General features: G+C 33.3%; 2 protein-coding genes and 1 pseudogene across 2 annotated transcripts; all 3 read left to right on the top strand.

Moving 5' to 3' along the window:
- The first annotated feature begins 778 nt into the window (after window positions 1–778).
- On the top strand, window positions 779–1,553 carry LOC112721892 (dnaJ protein homolog ANJ1-like; annotated as a pseudogene).
- Window positions 1,554–6,443: 4,890 nt separating this feature from the next.
- On the top strand, window positions 6,444–7,367 carry LOC112721891 (uncharacterized). Its single transcript, XM_025772912.1, has one exon. It carries the CDS (start codon window positions 6,444–6,446, stop codon window positions 7,365–7,367), a length of 924 nt encoding a protein of 307 aa, XP_025628697.1.
- Window positions 7,368–7,495: 128 nt separating this feature from the next.
- LOC112721890 (uncharacterized) lies at window positions 7,496–10,009 on the top strand. The gene is made up of 7 exons (XM_025772911.1): window positions 7,496–7,718; window positions 7,776–7,890; window positions 8,002–8,416; window positions 8,489–8,649; window positions 8,737–9,052; window positions 9,341–9,559; window positions 9,644–10,009. The coding sequence occupies exons 1-7, from the start codon at window positions 7,496–7,498 to the stop codon at window positions 10,007–10,009; spliced, it is 1,815 nt and encodes a 604-aa protein (XP_025628696.1).
- The last annotated feature ends 6,478 nt before the right edge of the window (window positions 10,010–16,487 follow it).

Below are 16,487 nucleotides of genomic sequence, written 5' to 3'. Positions count from 1 at the left end.
TCTTTTCACTCTCAAATCTCAATTCGTCTTTTCACTTTCCACCTTGATCTGACCAGACATGTACTAATAATACACATATAATTAATTTCCCCTTCTGAATTCAAAAACCTATTTAACCTGATTCTTCATTCTTCTTGCGTTGATCGGTGACTGGATCATTGTCTGATCCTAAAGCTTCACACTTCAGACTTCGAGTTCGAGGTGCGTTTTGCTTTTAAATTTAATTAATAATCATTCAACATGCTTATAAAGGGGTTATGCAAGTTTTAGATCATGATGGCAAATAGGTTTGTGAATTTTTTGGTGAAGGTTGTGAGAATATATATATTATAAAGGCAGAATTGGTTCTTTGAATCTGAAGGGACCGGTTGTGATCCCCACTATTTGTGCCAAAGTAGCAGGGCTCTGCAGTGTTCCTTTAATTGGACCAATGAAGGCTAAGTGTATTCGAACTGAATTTTGGGGACTCAGGTGTAGCAGAGATAAGGCCACTGTTCTTTCTTTTCCATATAAATATGCGAAAGTGCAAGAGCAAGACTGTGCATTGCAGTTTCAACTCACCTTCAAATGGGAGCGGAAGTACGGCTGAGAATTTTGATGAAAATGATGAAGATTATGTTAACTCTAGCGTGGTTGAAACTGGTATGTTCAGCTTAGCTGATTCAATATATGATGATGCGTTGTATGGTCAAACATTGTTTCTTGTTTTGCTTTTGTGAAATAGATTAGTTCTGTGAATTTTGTGTGTAGTTGAGGTGAGGAATGGAGCAGATGTTAATATGGATTTTGGATTGGTTTGTTGCAGTTTAAAGAGCTTGCCCAGGCTTATGAGGTTCTGAGTGAAACTGAAAAGTGTGAGATTTATGATCAGTATGGTGAGGATGCTCTCAAAGAAGGAATGGGTGGCGGCCACGACCCATTTGATATCTTCCAGTCTTTCTTTGGTGGGAGTCCTTTTGGAGGCAGTATGTTATAATCAGATGTTTATACAGTTTTGGGAAATTTTTATTGGTTGTGTTAATTTTGTATTTTGATTGGGTTTTGAGAGATTTGTTGATGGCTTCTTTGAACAGGTGGTATTAGCAGAGGGAGGAGGTAGAAAAGGGGAGACGATGTGGTTCATCCCCTCAAGGTCTCGCTTGGAGACCTATACCTCGGAACATCTAAGAAGCTCTCGCTCTCTCACAATGTACTTTGCTCAAAGTGCAATGGGTAAGTATAATCATATCAAAATTTCAAGTTATTGGTACTCTATTATGATGTGATTGATTGTATGTACACTGGTTTCTTACGTTTGTGTGGTTGTTTGTGTTATTGAACTTTGCAGCAAAGAGTACAAGTCTGGAAATTCTACAAAGTGTGCTGGTTGCCAAGGAACTGGTATGAAGGTTTCCATCAGGCACCTTGGTCCCTCTATTGTTCAGCAAATGCAGCATCCTTGCAGTGAATGTAAGGGTACTGGCGAAACCATCAGTGACAGGGACCGTTGCCCACAGTGCAAAGGAAAGAAGGTTGTGCAAGAGAAGAAGGTTCTTGAGGTCCATGTGGATTAATAGGATTAAACAATCTCATTAGTTCCAGCAACAATTTCAGCAACTTTTCAACAAAGTAGTAAATTTCTACACAAGAATTTCAGCAATTTTTCAATAAAGTAGTAAATTTTAAAGCAATTTATTAGTATGACTCAGATTATCTACCTAATACCTGACTCAACACAAATAAACAAAGAACTAAAATAAAATAAAAAACAGTAAGAGATACTTAATAATGAGTCTAAGTATATGTAATGAAAACTTTGTTAAGATGATTCAACAAACTTGGAAAAGCTAACTGAATTCAATTCATCTTCACGTTCAAGTTACATGCTTATCTTTGTTATTTGGAACTATGTTGCAGGAACAACAAAAACAAATGCGAAAGCAAAAGAAAATCTGTTACATAGGAGAAATCATCATCAACCTAAGCATGAAATGCAGAAAGATAGACACTACAGGAATTAAATACATATGAATGAACAAAAGGAAAAATGAAGTAAAATACATTCACCTTAGGTGACTGAGCAGAAAATATAGAGCCAAAAACCACTGTTTCAGAATCACTTCAACCCTTTAACTTAATTTAAGAGCCTTCTTCTCAATGATTAAGAAGACATGATTACTGTGCAGAGGAGTAAGCTCAGTATTCGTGAAAAGATTATACGAAATCAGAATTATAAAGTGGCTCAGGGTGAAGGATGCGCAGAGTATGTTAACAAGACGGGAGAAAGTGATTGCTAAAATATTGGGTGATTTTTTGAAATCCTAACAACTTCATCTCAATCAGATTTTCGCCGTTTCCTTAACTACCTTATTTGATTTCAAATTTAAAATTTTAATTTATAGGATTTGAGTAACCCATTTCTACTTCTAATAAATTTAACCTTTTATATAATTAATTTATCCTTTTAATTAATTATTTGTATCTGAACAAATGCCTTCTGTTAAAAAAGTGACTGTAAATCCGGCCAATGATGGCAAATTCGATTTTTGTTTTCTTATCTTCAAAATAAATTTGATTATTAGTTATATTTTAAAGGTGTTTGGTCATCTATATAAAAACATATTTCATCCCATATAATTTTAAACTAAAAAATCTCCACTCTTCTTCTTTTCAAATGTTAGGAGCCAACACCAGTCTTCTATAAGTTTCATCAATTTCCAATTACACATTCATCCAGATACCACCAGTTTCAGTGTTAGATACTAATCTCTTCCCCAATTTTTAAACTCAAATTTTCGATGTTCTTAATTTTTCAAGCAAGTAAAAATCTCAGTAATAGATTTATCTTAATATAAAATTATAACTTTGATTTTAAGCTGATTTTTGAAGTATTATCAAAATTTATAGTCATCAATTACACATACCATAATCATCATCATATGATTTATCTTTGTACATAGCTTCTAGCATTATTAAAATTAAAGCCACCAATTAAGCTTTCATATAAATAAAGGCAAATGTTTTCAGAAGAAAAGGAGAACACAATTGTTTTCAAATAACCATAAAAGGCTAGTGGCAAAAGACAGCAACATAAACATTAACACTATACAAAAATTTTTTTACTAAAAGCAGATCAAGGTGCCATATAAACAAGAAGAAATACTTAAAAAAATAAATGGAAAAGCAACTTGAAGAACTAAAAAAGATTCAATAAGTGATCTTACTTTCAAGCATGGCTATCCCGCGCTGAACATCTTCTTTTTGCCTTGAATGAACAAGAGCCCATGACAACCTCATTATGCTTTCATTCTTCCTCTCCTCATTGTCCCCGTTGCTAGCCTCCGCGACTTATCGCTCGCATCCCTCCAAAACAATCAATACAGTTTTAGACTGAAAGTAATTAAAAGCAAATAGCAGCACAGAGACCACATTCGCTGCATGCCGGTACATTACATCAAACAAATATAACCTCCTCAAATTAACAAACAAGGAACACTGAAAACAAACAAGAATAAAAATTAAATCTAAAAATAAAAAAGCATGAATATTGAGTTAAATAAACAAACAAAAATCAGTTAAAAAAAGCATGCATATTCAGTTAAATAACTAGAGAAAAATACCTGGAAGCTCGACCAAATGTCAACGTTGATGGAGGGGAGACAGAGCCACCGAGTGACCAAGGCAAGTAGCAGTAAAGGAGCACCTTCAGACCGAGAAACGAACAGAGCTTGCGACAGCTTGGGTGTGCGAGGGAGGCTTCGCGGTGACTACAATGGCTGCTTAATGGAAGGGAAGGAGGGTTGCGACGGAGGGAAATGGAGCGACCTGGGAAAGAACGGCGGCGGCACGCGGATATGGCTGGCCGCAGGTGAAGGGTGAGGCGCTTGCGGAGATTTGTCGGAGACCTTCGCGTGAGGGTGGCGGTCTGAACTTTAGAAGCTGGATCTCTTCATTTCTCTTGGAGTGGGTTCTAATTAGGGTTAAATGTGGGCTGAAACGGAGGATTTTGTGATGTTGCTTAAAAAAGCCGGCCAGGTCACGGTTCGGTTCGCCCGAACCGGATCTTGACCGGTTCATCGGTTTAATTTTAATTTTTAAAATATCCAATTTTTGCTTAATCAACCGACAACACTTAAGAAAACAATAAAAAAGAAAATAAGTCTGTTTGATTATGCCGAAAGTAATTTTCGGTTAATTAGCTAATGTTTATAAATATATTATACTAAAAATTTTAATGATGGTTCCAATATATATTTTTTTGATTAATCATGTTCTATATAAGGAAAAACAATAAATTGGTTTTGTGTACCTTTTATGCTGTTGATCTCTTTTTTTCTATTTTTAAGTATGTTGTACGTGAAATATGTTATTTAAGATAAACTATTCCTTAATTATTGGTTTAGAGTATAATCATCTTATATTATTTTTTATGATAAAAATTTTTTGAAATGTTTGGATGAAGAGAATAATTTTTTGGACGTAATTTTTTGTTTACTAACTCTTTTACTTTTATTTGATACACATTTCAGACTATTTTTTTTTGGCATCTTTGACCCATAAACATAAGGTGCGTAATGAGTTATGTGTATTTGTTGTACTATTTGGAGTATCTTGGATTTATTAGTTCCCTTATTGGTTTGTCATAATAATATTCTCAACGTGTGTCTTGATTATTTAATTTTAAGAAATGGTCATTTATTAATGAATATCGTTATTATTTGACATATTGAATTAATATCTAGCTTTTTCATTTTCTAATTATAAATATTAATCCTAGTTTATAAAAATGGTAAGACTTAATTAAAATAGTTTGACTCATTTTTTTATGGCTTTGATGTGTTCCTCCGCTGAGTACTAATTAGTCGTCACTCTACTGATAATTTGTAATTTATACCAGAAAAAATTTTTGGTGGGTTACATCATTTTAAAGATTTTTTTATTATACATATTATTAAAGAATTTGTTATTATAGAAGTTACTTCATATTTTTAATCTCTTTTCATGTTCTCTTTAATCAGTCAAATACCATATACAGGAACGTTGTCAGAAAGTTTAATATGTAGGGCCAAAATTTAGATAAATTTTTTAATTCCATAAAAATTGTTAGCATATAGTTATTAGAGTTGGTTTTTGAAAAGATTTATCAATATATATATATATATATATATAAAATTTTTTTTCACATTTTTATTTTTAATATAATAATTACATAAAAAAAATATAACAATATCAAGAGTATATTATAAAATTATAAAAAAACCAATAATATATAGCGGGTTTATTTTAAAAATTATCACATATCTTATTATTCAAAAATTAATTCTTTCAAAAATTTTAAAAAATTTGAAAATAAATTATAAATTAATAATTACTTGAAAGACACAGTACTCTTATAGATACAAGATATAAGATATCTTTATATTATTTTTTCTTTTAAGAACGTAAATTTAGAAGAAAAATGAGTATTTTTTACAAGAAACATAATATCTAAAGTACATAACGTGATTACCAAAATATAATTACGTAAGTCATTTTGAATATAATAATATAAATATTAAATATAGTATTATAAAAAAATAAATGATGTTTTTAAAATAAATACATATTATTTTATAAAGACTAATTTGAAAGGTACAAAGACTTGAGGGAAAGATATTAAATTAGTTAAGTAAAAAATATTAGTGAATTAAATTATTAAGGTAGTAAAATTACATATAAAACTATTAAATTATGTAATGTTTTTTTATTCTTAAAATACATATGTCATATATAAGTATAGTTTCTTAAAATTTGAGGGGGGCCGATGCCACTACTCGCCCCCCTCTAAGAAAGCTAGAAAAAAATAGCTCTAGAATATACAAAAAAATTAAAACTAATGCTAAAATTTTTTATTAACATACCTAAAATAAAACATAAAAATAAACCTTGAATACAAATAAGAGTACAGAAATTTTGAATCCCCTCCTATAAAAAGGTATATAGGAGGAGTGTTTTACGTACAAAAATTGTCGTACGGTACTCCATGAATGAACTTATATGAATGACTATTATTATATGTAAAAATGAATCTTGTTATTTTTTGCAAAAAAGTAATTGGCGTAAATTTTATCGTCGTATTATAACTGTAATTATGAGGCATATTTTTTGTTCTATATTAGTTTTATATTCTACCTTTACTGCACATTTTAGTATAAATTTTAATGTTCGTAGTTGCACACGTATTTTACCATACATGTTATGTTTTTAGAATGGTATTTCTTATATCATGTGGAATGAATACAGCAAGATACTTAACATTATTTTAGTGATGAAAAAGTTGTATCACATTAATTATTAAACCATATATTTGGTGTATAATAGATATGGACAAAACCTAGATTCTTAAGCCACGAGATAGCATAGAATATAGACGAGGACTTAATAAGTTCCTAGACTTTGCATTTGCGAATGCATCGTCGGATAACATGATAAAGTGTTCATGCCCTCAATGTGGGTTTCAATTTATGCAAATAAGAGAGGATGCGTATGACCACCTGTTGATAAAGCCCTTTCCCGCTGGCTATACTTTGTGGTTGCGTCATGGTGAGAAACTAGCTGAGGAGAGCTCTACTTGCACACCGATAGTTGAGAAACCTACACCCGAGGTGAATCCATATCTTCAAATAGTGCACGAGGCATTTAACTTCACAATGCCTCCTGAAAATGAGGAGACCACAACAGCGGATCCTGTAGAAGACGATGATATAGAGTTGCCGTACTTGTACGATGGTCGAAGTTGCGAGGCACAGGATTTTGCCAATCTTCTTGCGGATGGAGCGGAAAAATTATATCCCGGCTGCTCGAAATACTCAAAATTGTCTTTCCTAGTGAAGCTTCATCACATTAAGTGTATGTGTGGTGTGAGTGACAAGGCTATGTCGATGATTTTGGACTTATTGCGGGATGCATTTGAGCAAGCCAAATTTCCGTCCACTTTGTATGAAGCCAAGAAAACTATCCGAAAGTTAGGGATTGAGTACAAAAAGGTAGATGCATGCCCAAATGATTGCATGTTGTATCGGGGTGAGGATGAGGACGCAACCAAATGCAAGCAGTGTAGGACTTCACGATGGAAGCAGAAGACGCGAAAGGGTTCCGTTATAAAACTCAAAATACCTGTCAGGAAAAATGGAAAGCCTCTCCCAGCGAAGACTCTCTGTTACTTTCCTCTTATACCACGACTGCAACGGTTATTCATGTGTAGCAAAATTTCATCTGACATGTTATGGCATAAGGAGGCAAATAATAACGATGGGTACTTGAGGCATCCAAGGGACGCTGAAGCATGGAAAGACTTTGATGCAAAGTATCCTTTTTTTTTTCTAACGATGCTCGCAGTGTTCGCTTAGCTTTAGCAAGTGACGGTTTTAATCCTTTCAGAAATATGAGTACCACTTATTCCATTTGGCCTGTAATTCTTATTCCGTACAATCTTCCTCCCTGGCTATGCATGAAATAGGCATCTTTTATACTATCTATGATTATTCCCGGTCCTAAGATACCGGGTAACGACATCGATGTTTATTTGGAGCCCCTGGTGGATGAGTTGAAGCAACTCTGGGATGGCGTTGAAACTTATGATGCTAATAAGGGGACCACTTTCAAGATGCGTGCGGCGCTAATGTGGACTATTAGCGATTTTTCAGGGTTGGGAAATTTATCTGGGTGGAACACGTATAGTGGGTTAGCTTGTCTCACGTGTAATGTGGACGCTAAGGCTCAGTGACTAACATTCAGTCGAAAATGGTGTTACACAGGCCATCGCCGCTTCTTGAATCAGGGCCATAAATATAGAGTAGACCGGATTAGATTTGACGGACAAGTTGAAAGCAGAGATCCACCGAAGAAATATTCTGGAGCAGATGTCTTAAGGTAGCAGTGTAACATGCAAGTGTCGTTTGGGAAGAACTCAACTTTGACAGCCAAAAGAAGACGCATTGGTGAAGATGTAGATCAAGATGACTCGTATTGAAAAAAGAGAAGTGTGTTCTTTGAACTCCCGTACTGGAAGGATCACATGTTGCGTCATAACCTTGACGTGATGCATATAGAGAAGAACATTTGTGACAATGTGGTCTTCACTATCTTAAACGATAGCGTCAAATCAAAAGATAATCTTAAGGCTCGCAAAGATTTACAAAGTATGGGCATAAGGTCTGAATTGTGGCCGGACGAAGGTGGTAAATATTCTTCAGCAATCTTCACAATGTCGAATCCACAGAAGGATGTATTCCTGAAGACTCTACAGAATGTGGTCTTTCTAGATGGTTACTCGAGCAATATTGCTCGTTGTGTTGACATCCGGCAGCGCAAGTTGTATGAGTTGAAGAGTCACGACTGCCACATTCTTATGGAACAATTACTTCCAATTTTGGTGAAAAATGCATTGCCAAGTCTGGTATCGAATGTGATTGCGAATCTGTCCTCATTTTTTTGAGAACTCTGTGAAAAAGCTGTAAATCCTATGCAGCTTGGTGCCCTTCAGAATCATGTTGTGCAAACTCTGTGTCAGATGGAAATGATTTTTCCTCCATCCTTCTTCACTGTCATGGTTCACCTTACGGTGCACCTCGTTGATGAAATAAAACTTGGTGGTCCGGTACATTATCGGTGGATGTTTCCAATAGAAAGGTTAGCTTGCTACTAAACGCATTCAAGACATTTTTTTTTCAAATTCGTTACGTATATACTAAGCGTTATGTCGTATTTATGTAAAAGGTACTTAGGACGATTGAAGCAATACGTACGTAACAGGGCACAAGCAGAAGGCTCAATTGTGGAGGGCTATTTATCCGAGGAGATTTTGACATTCTGCTCCAGATATTTGGATAATATTGAGACTAGAATTAATCGACCAGCGCGAGTTGACGATCGACCTGTTGATGTTACAAACAATACAGGATGTAATATGTTCCCAGAAATTGGAAAAGCTTCAGGGGCTATATCACATTTTGTACTGACCCCAATGGAAAGAGATCAGGCACATCGTCATGTGCTAGTCAATTGCGAGGCCGTCGCTCCGTTTATTGAGTACGTATGCACATGTAATCATTAAGCACAATTATAACCAATTTCAAACACTCAGTCATCGGACTAATTTCTTGTTATGTCGTAAAGTACATTTAGGGCAGAAATCAAGCAAAAATTACGGGATCAAACAAGGTCGTAATCTAAGATAGACCGTGTTGTGCATGCAGAATTTCCTCGCCGGTTCAAGCGTGAAGTTCATAGAAATTTAACCTGACCGACTTATTTGTGCCCTAGAATTATAAATTATAAATTCCAATTTTTTATACGAACAAACTCTAATTTATGGTGCTAGGTTCCAATGGACAGTACTGTACATTCGAAAGAAATGAAGTTGCTGGCATGTGGTCCCATGCTTCAGGCAAGATGTTTTGGGGCATATAATGTCAATGGGTACAAGTTTAGAACTATCACAAAGGAAGACGGGCTGAAAATACAAAATAGTGGAGTTTATGTCTCATCTAATACAAGAAGTTATGCCAGCATGCGTGACAACAGAGTGGCTATTGGTAGTGTTCCATATTATGGAAAAATTGTGGACATAATCGAACTGAACTACAGCTGCCATTTCATAGTGGTTTTGTTCAAATGTATTTAGGTTGATACAACTACGAGCAGAGGAATCAAACAAGACCATCTGGGCCTTACCAGCGTTAATTTTGCTCGTCCAATTCACACCGGTGATCGAGAAGAGGATGAACCATACATATTGGCATCAGAAGCTCATCTCGTGTACTATGTACGTGATGAAGTAGATCCAGAATGGAGTGTAGTGGTTCATGTAAAACCACGAGACTTGTATGTCATGGGAGGAGAGAATGAAGATGTTAAAGCTACTTTTTCTCCTCAGCCCAGGTTGAACCTGTCAGCAGCAGGTGACATCAGTGATTTACAGTTGACAAGGGATGATGATATAGAAGACCTAGTAGCAGATGTTTCTGATAACATCAATTATGTGGCATAGTGAAAATATGGCAAAACATGTACATCATTTTTAGAGTATATGTGTGTGTTTGATAAGTTTATCAGTGTTCATGATGTACGCAGTTTGCTGGTTACATTACTATCTGTGTTTTCGTATTTGAATTAAGATTTCATTTTAAGTTGATTTTCATGAATACCACCAGTTCCTCATTTTTTCCAACGATTTTTGCTTTTAAAAGTTAGTTTTCAAGGCTTTGTTGTTCTCATCATCATTGTTATTGTTCTTAACCTCCAATAAAGAATATTATGATATCGAGTAAATTATCTTGAATTACGATATTGTTATCATTGACAAATATATTTAATATAAAATGGTGTTGTAACAGGAGTAATGAAAACGGAGGATTTCTCATCATGTTGCAGGCACAACATTTGCTAACAAAATGGCTATGGCCTCTCCATTCTTTTCATTGGAACATGCAATTACGGTTGCCAGAGACATATGGTACCGTAAGTTGAATGTTAGGTCTTGGTTGGAGACTTTATCAGGACGATCTTGTTCTAATGAATACTTGAAAACGGCGAACGAAGCTACTATACAGGTCTGTTCATTAGCCGTACCCTTAAACACTTGAGTTAAACATTATTTGATTAATAAGTATTTTACTTTGATATATGCGTACAACATTTAACCAATGATAGTTGTTACGTTCATGCTAAAATTTGTAGGAACTTTATGAATGGGGATTAAGGTACGAGAAGAAATTTGGCTATGTTTTTGTGACATTTGTAGCTGGAAGGACATCTGAAGACATACTTGCTGAATTAAAGATTAGAAATAAATTTCTAGCATAGAAAGTGAATTACAGAGACACAATATGCTTTACAAAAAAGACCATCAACTATACATTTTATTATGGTTCAGATGCGCTTTAATAACTCGCATGGTGTTGAGTTGGAGATTGCTTCAACAGAGGAATTGAAGTATATAGAACGTGCTATTAGAGAGCTTCTTTCCAAGAAATCTGTCCAAACTACCGATGAAGGAGATGGTAATAGTTAATTTTGTATTTGTTAATTTTGAATGTCCTCTTTCCATAATTCCACAATTTTTTTCCTTAATAACTAGGTAATGACCTGGAAGTTATCATTATCTTTTAAGTAGATTTAGATGTTGTTGGTTGCATGTTCATATATTCAGTGTCAGCTGAATATTCAGGCGAAATAGTTGCTGACACTCTAGATGGAGCAGACACTGATTCAGAAGATGATTTAGATGATATTTCCTCCGGTGGATATGACATCTCCAGGGATGTTGAGCTCAATAAGGTTCCAGAAGACAATGAAACTTTAAACACCCAACATAGAGAAGATGCCGTACGTGCTGCAAAAAGGGGTTTCAATCTGAACAAGTTGTCATGGTTTGGAGATGACTTATCAGATCCGTTATCACGTCACTGCAGCGGATTTCTGACAGAGTATTTCTGACCAGGTCAATACGATGTTGATGAGAAATTTTGACTCAAAACTTGTTTGTCTACTTTAGTAATTCTGATTTTTATGCTCCATTGAACTTTGTTTTGAGTTTATGAATTCGGACGTTCACTTGATTTTTATGTTACCATTTATGGTTGAATACTTACTCAAAATGGTTGATAGTACAAGAGAAAACCTGATTCGTAAATTTATTTTGTTATTCATTTATAAATTTTTTTTAATTAATGAATTATTTTTTATGTAACACAAAAATGAAAATTTATTTAATGCATTAAATTGCAGTATTTGAAACATATTTTTTCAGTAAAAAAAATAGCGAGGACTAGAATAGTTTTAAGACGGCAATAATGTTTATATAAAAAAAATTCAAGTTAAAAATAATATTGCAGCTGTTAGAAAAAAACCGCTGCAAAACAAGTATCAATGTATTCAACAACGGTATATGTTGCAGCGGTTACAGAAAAACCACTGCAAAATGAGATTATTTGGTAGCGTCCTCTAAAACCGCTGCAAAATGGGTACATTTCACAGCGTTTACCGAAAAACCACTGCAAAATGAGATCATTTGGTAGCGTCCCCTGAAACCGCCACAAGAACCGCTGACAGATTCTATTTAGCAGCGGTTGATGGTGCCAAATGATTTGTTATTTGCTTTAAATTTTATGAATAGAATGTCTTATTTTTACTAAGTAATATGTCTTTATCATTTTTTTTTGTTTTTGATGTAGTTGGCACCCACCTAAGCCTGGCTTGAAGCGTATTTCTCAAGTTTTTAAGGGAAACTACAACAAGTCTTGGCTGAGTTTTGATGAGGCAGATGATGATACTCGAAAAATATGGTGGACAGAGTAGAGGGTAAATTTTATCTACCTTATTTTACGTACTTTACAATGTTATGTATCATAGTATGTTATATAATAACAAGATGTTATTTCTTTTTTAAAATAGAAATGCTTTGACATTTTTGACACAAAAGAGGATGATATCTATCAAGCTTGGAGGTTTAGAGCTGCCAAGCGCTTACAAGGTATGCTCCATGTCATTCGAAAAAAAGGTGCCCGTCCATATTAGATCCCACCACAAGTTCTTGGAGAATTGATGAGACGTTGGGACACTGATGCCTATAGACAATTATAGGCGAGAAATATAGCTGCCAAGGAAATCGATTCGAGGTACCTCTCTTCACACTGCAGGAGGCACCACCTTTCCAGAAGTGAGGTTACGCTTGGTAAATTGCTTATAGAAATCTTTTTCTTACTTTATACTATCAGTTGCCATTATAATTCCTCTAAATGGACATATTATCACTTTTTATGATTGTTTATCATATATAAATAGTGTCGTTGCCAAAATCCAAATAGATAGATATTTCCAAAGTATATACAAATAATAGCAAGTATAAAAAAATCTGGTTCTTAATGGTTTTCGCATGCAATAAGGTCATGACTTCCAATGTAGTGAAATTTCCTAGTACTCTACCTTGCTATTGCTTTGTACCTGCAGCATTTTTAGTACTTGGAACTCCTAAATTTATCAATAATCAGATCAAAGGAGATAAATACTAATAATCCAAGTAGTGCTTACAATAATAAGATGAATTCAGTGTGTATTACAATAATCCAAGTAGTGCTTATGCATTAAGAATTAAACAAGTAGTTAGTAATTAGTGAAATTAATTGATTTAATTCGTTACCTGCAAAACTTTTGTCAAAGCTGCCAGTCATCTTAAAAAGTTGATCAAAATAAGGCTTGCAATATAGAACTCCCTCAAATGAACAATAATTAGTCAGCTGCAACAAGGATGAATTACATAAATTAATGAGGACAATGAGTACATGCCGGAGCTTCGAACTGTGTGGCCTTTGATTGTGTAGCCTTTTAAGGATTGATTGAAGTACTTGTTGATTGAGTAAGGTCTAATGGTATTGAGCTCAATGATGAAGCTATAGTTTACCTACCCTCTGAGCACTTCCATCTGTGTGTATTGTACATGTTTTTGTTGTTAAGCTTATTATTGAACATGTTAACCTACCTATAAAAATTGTTTTAACACTTGCTGAATAAGAGAATTATGGTTTATTATTCCAATTGATTAAAAAGGTTCACATATAATTGGATGACTTTGTTATGTGTGGTGATGTCAAAACTGAGATGGAAACCATGTACGTATTATGTAATCATAAATGGTGAATTATTATACCTATGCACATATGTAGTATTTAAAGTGAAAAGTCAAACAAGAAATTAAAAAAAGGAAAAGCCAACTTCTTAATTAACCATCAATAATTGATATATTTTTATTATGTTGCCTTGCAATTTCTTTCAACCTGTGATGTATTGAGTGAGTATAAAGTCAAACAATTTGTGGAGATGATTGAACTTGGGACGTTTATGTACACTCATATTTGTTGATAATTTGATTACATTATGTAGAATCATTCACTTGGAAGACCATCATGTATGGATGAGTTTTTTTAGCACACTCATACTCGCAAAGAGGATAGGACTCAATGGGTTGATGAACACTCTCGAAAGACAAAGGTAACTTACCTTCATTGTAATGTTGGACTTATTTTTTTCACATATCCCCTTAGCTTTTACATTATTGATACTTATAGTAGTTTATCAATCATTTCTCCTCATTGTAGGATATATTTCAAGAGCGTATGTTTCAAGCTGAGCAAGAGCGGTAGGCTGCTATAGAGGCTGGTGTAACTGATCTACCACCTATCTCTGAGGAAAGCATATGGATTGAGACAGTGGGTGAAAAACGAAAAGGTAGGGTATATGGCATGGGTGAGGTAAGGGATTTTTCCATGGTACGACCTCGAGTTGATGGGCCAACCACGACCACCAGCACTGATGTTTTGGATCTTAGAGAACGAGTCACAATACTCAATAGGAAAGTTGAACAACATGCCGCTAAATATAGAGAGCTTGAAGACTTCTACCAGAGAGAAAAAAGAGAGTGGCAACAAACTGTTGAATCCTTCCGTGAGGATCTCAACACCAGCAACTCACAGATGGATCAGTTTAGTCATCAATTGAGCAGCTTGACTGAGTATGTGAGGGCCATGTGTTCTAGTAGTTTTGGATCACGTGTTCCCCCACCTCCTCCTTTTACTTTTTCAAGCTCTCAAAAAAGCACAGCTCCAGTCCCAGGTAGAAAACTCCCACCTATTCTGCAGCGACCAGGACAATCACAGAGTTCTCAAAGGGAGGATGATTCTGACGATCTTGATGACTCAGATGATTATTTAGATGAGTATGAGTAGGTTATTTAATTACTTTACTTTGAATATTTTGTATTATTAGTGGATTGCAATTTAAACGAATATAAGTCTAGGTTTAGTTATTTATCTTGTCTTGAGTCTTTATTTTAGAGGATTATTTATTATTTTGATAAGTTTGTAAACTCATTATCTAATATTTAGTATAAATTTTATTTTTATATTTAAAAGTTTATTTGTCTTGTTATCTAATATTCTGTATAAATTTATTTCTATATTTAACAGTTTATTTGTATTAATTGTTTACTATTTTTCAAATAGAAAAAATAATTAAAACATATAACTATTAAAATCGACGGTAAAGTTGTCGCTTTTTAAAATTAAAATAGACAAAAAAAAAAACAAAATATAGACAAAGAATTTGTCGGTATCTAAATAATTAAATCGACGCTAACTGTGTCGATTTTATTGAATCAAATATCGATGGCAACGTTGTCGATTTTATTAATCATATTATAGATGAAAACATTGTCGATTTTATTGAATCAAATATCGACAGAAATGACGTCGATTTTATATAATAATATTGACGGCAATGTTGTCGATTTTAGTAACAATGTAAAATTCTCAAACTCATATTATAGACAGAAACACTGTTAATTTTATTAGAATTTTAAAAAATCGACAAGATTAATAGCGACCATCTTTGCCGTCTATTTTTCCGTTGAATTTTAATATTATCGACAATTTAGCCGTCAAATTTAACGATATTTCTTATAATGTTAGACGCTAGATTCCTAAATGTTGCCACTTGTTAATTCAATTCCAAATTTTTAAAACTTTCTGCCAAATGGACATTACTTTATATTACAGTAGATTTTAATATGGACACTATAATATAATTCATTTATTCAATTCAATCAAATTATTACAGATGTTCATATAATATTTAAGCTTCATATTGAAAAGTATTATCATTACAAACTAAAGCATTTAATGTATTTGAATGATAAAAAATACGCATAACCTATCATATATGGACACTGATATAAATATGGTACATAATATGATATGAGATATGTAAATAAAAATTTTAAAATTTTATAAGATATAGGACACTGATACAAATATGGTACATAATATGATATGAGATATATAAATAAAAATTTTAAAATTTTATAAGATATAAAAACACGATATATATATATATATAATATTTTTTTAGATAAATTACAATAATATTTTAATATTTTTTTAATTACATAAAATATTTAAAATATTTTTTATTTTAATAAATAATAATATATATTATTTCTAAATTTATTTAAAAAATATATGTTAAGAATAAGGTTTTACACGCTAATACGTAATGGTATTTAAGTGTGTTTAAATGTGTCCAAAAAATTTTTTTTTATTTTTTATTAAGATACGATTGGACACAGTAGACACGCATATTGGACGAATGTCAATAAGGCAGCATTTGTTTATAAAGACAAGACACTGAGATAAGAGACACAGAGACACAAAATCGTGTTTGACAGATGAGACATGGACAGAGACATTGTGTCCAAAGATACTAAATTAGTGTATTTTGTGTCCATCCTGACAGGAAAGACACAGAAATACTAATAAGGGATACGACTTATTTTTTTCTTTCATTATTCTTATTAATTTTTAATAATTATATTTTTTATTATTATATTTTTCATAATTATTTTTTTATTTTCATAATTTGTTCTAATTTATCATCAAATAGAATATAATAACACAAAATTTTGTGTCTTTGTCTTT

Source organism: Arachis hypogaea, chromosome 11 (genome assembly GCF_003086295.3).
Source record: "Arachis hypogaea cultivar Tifrunner chromosome 11, arahy.Tifrunner.gnm2.J5K5, whole genome shotgun sequence".
Taxonomy (NCBI): Eukaryota; Viridiplantae; Streptophyta; class Magnoliopsida; order Fabales; family Fabaceae; genus Arachis; species Arachis hypogaea.
The sequence above is the reverse complement of the archived record's forward strand: the minus strand, read 5'-3'. Positions and strand labels throughout refer to the sequence as shown.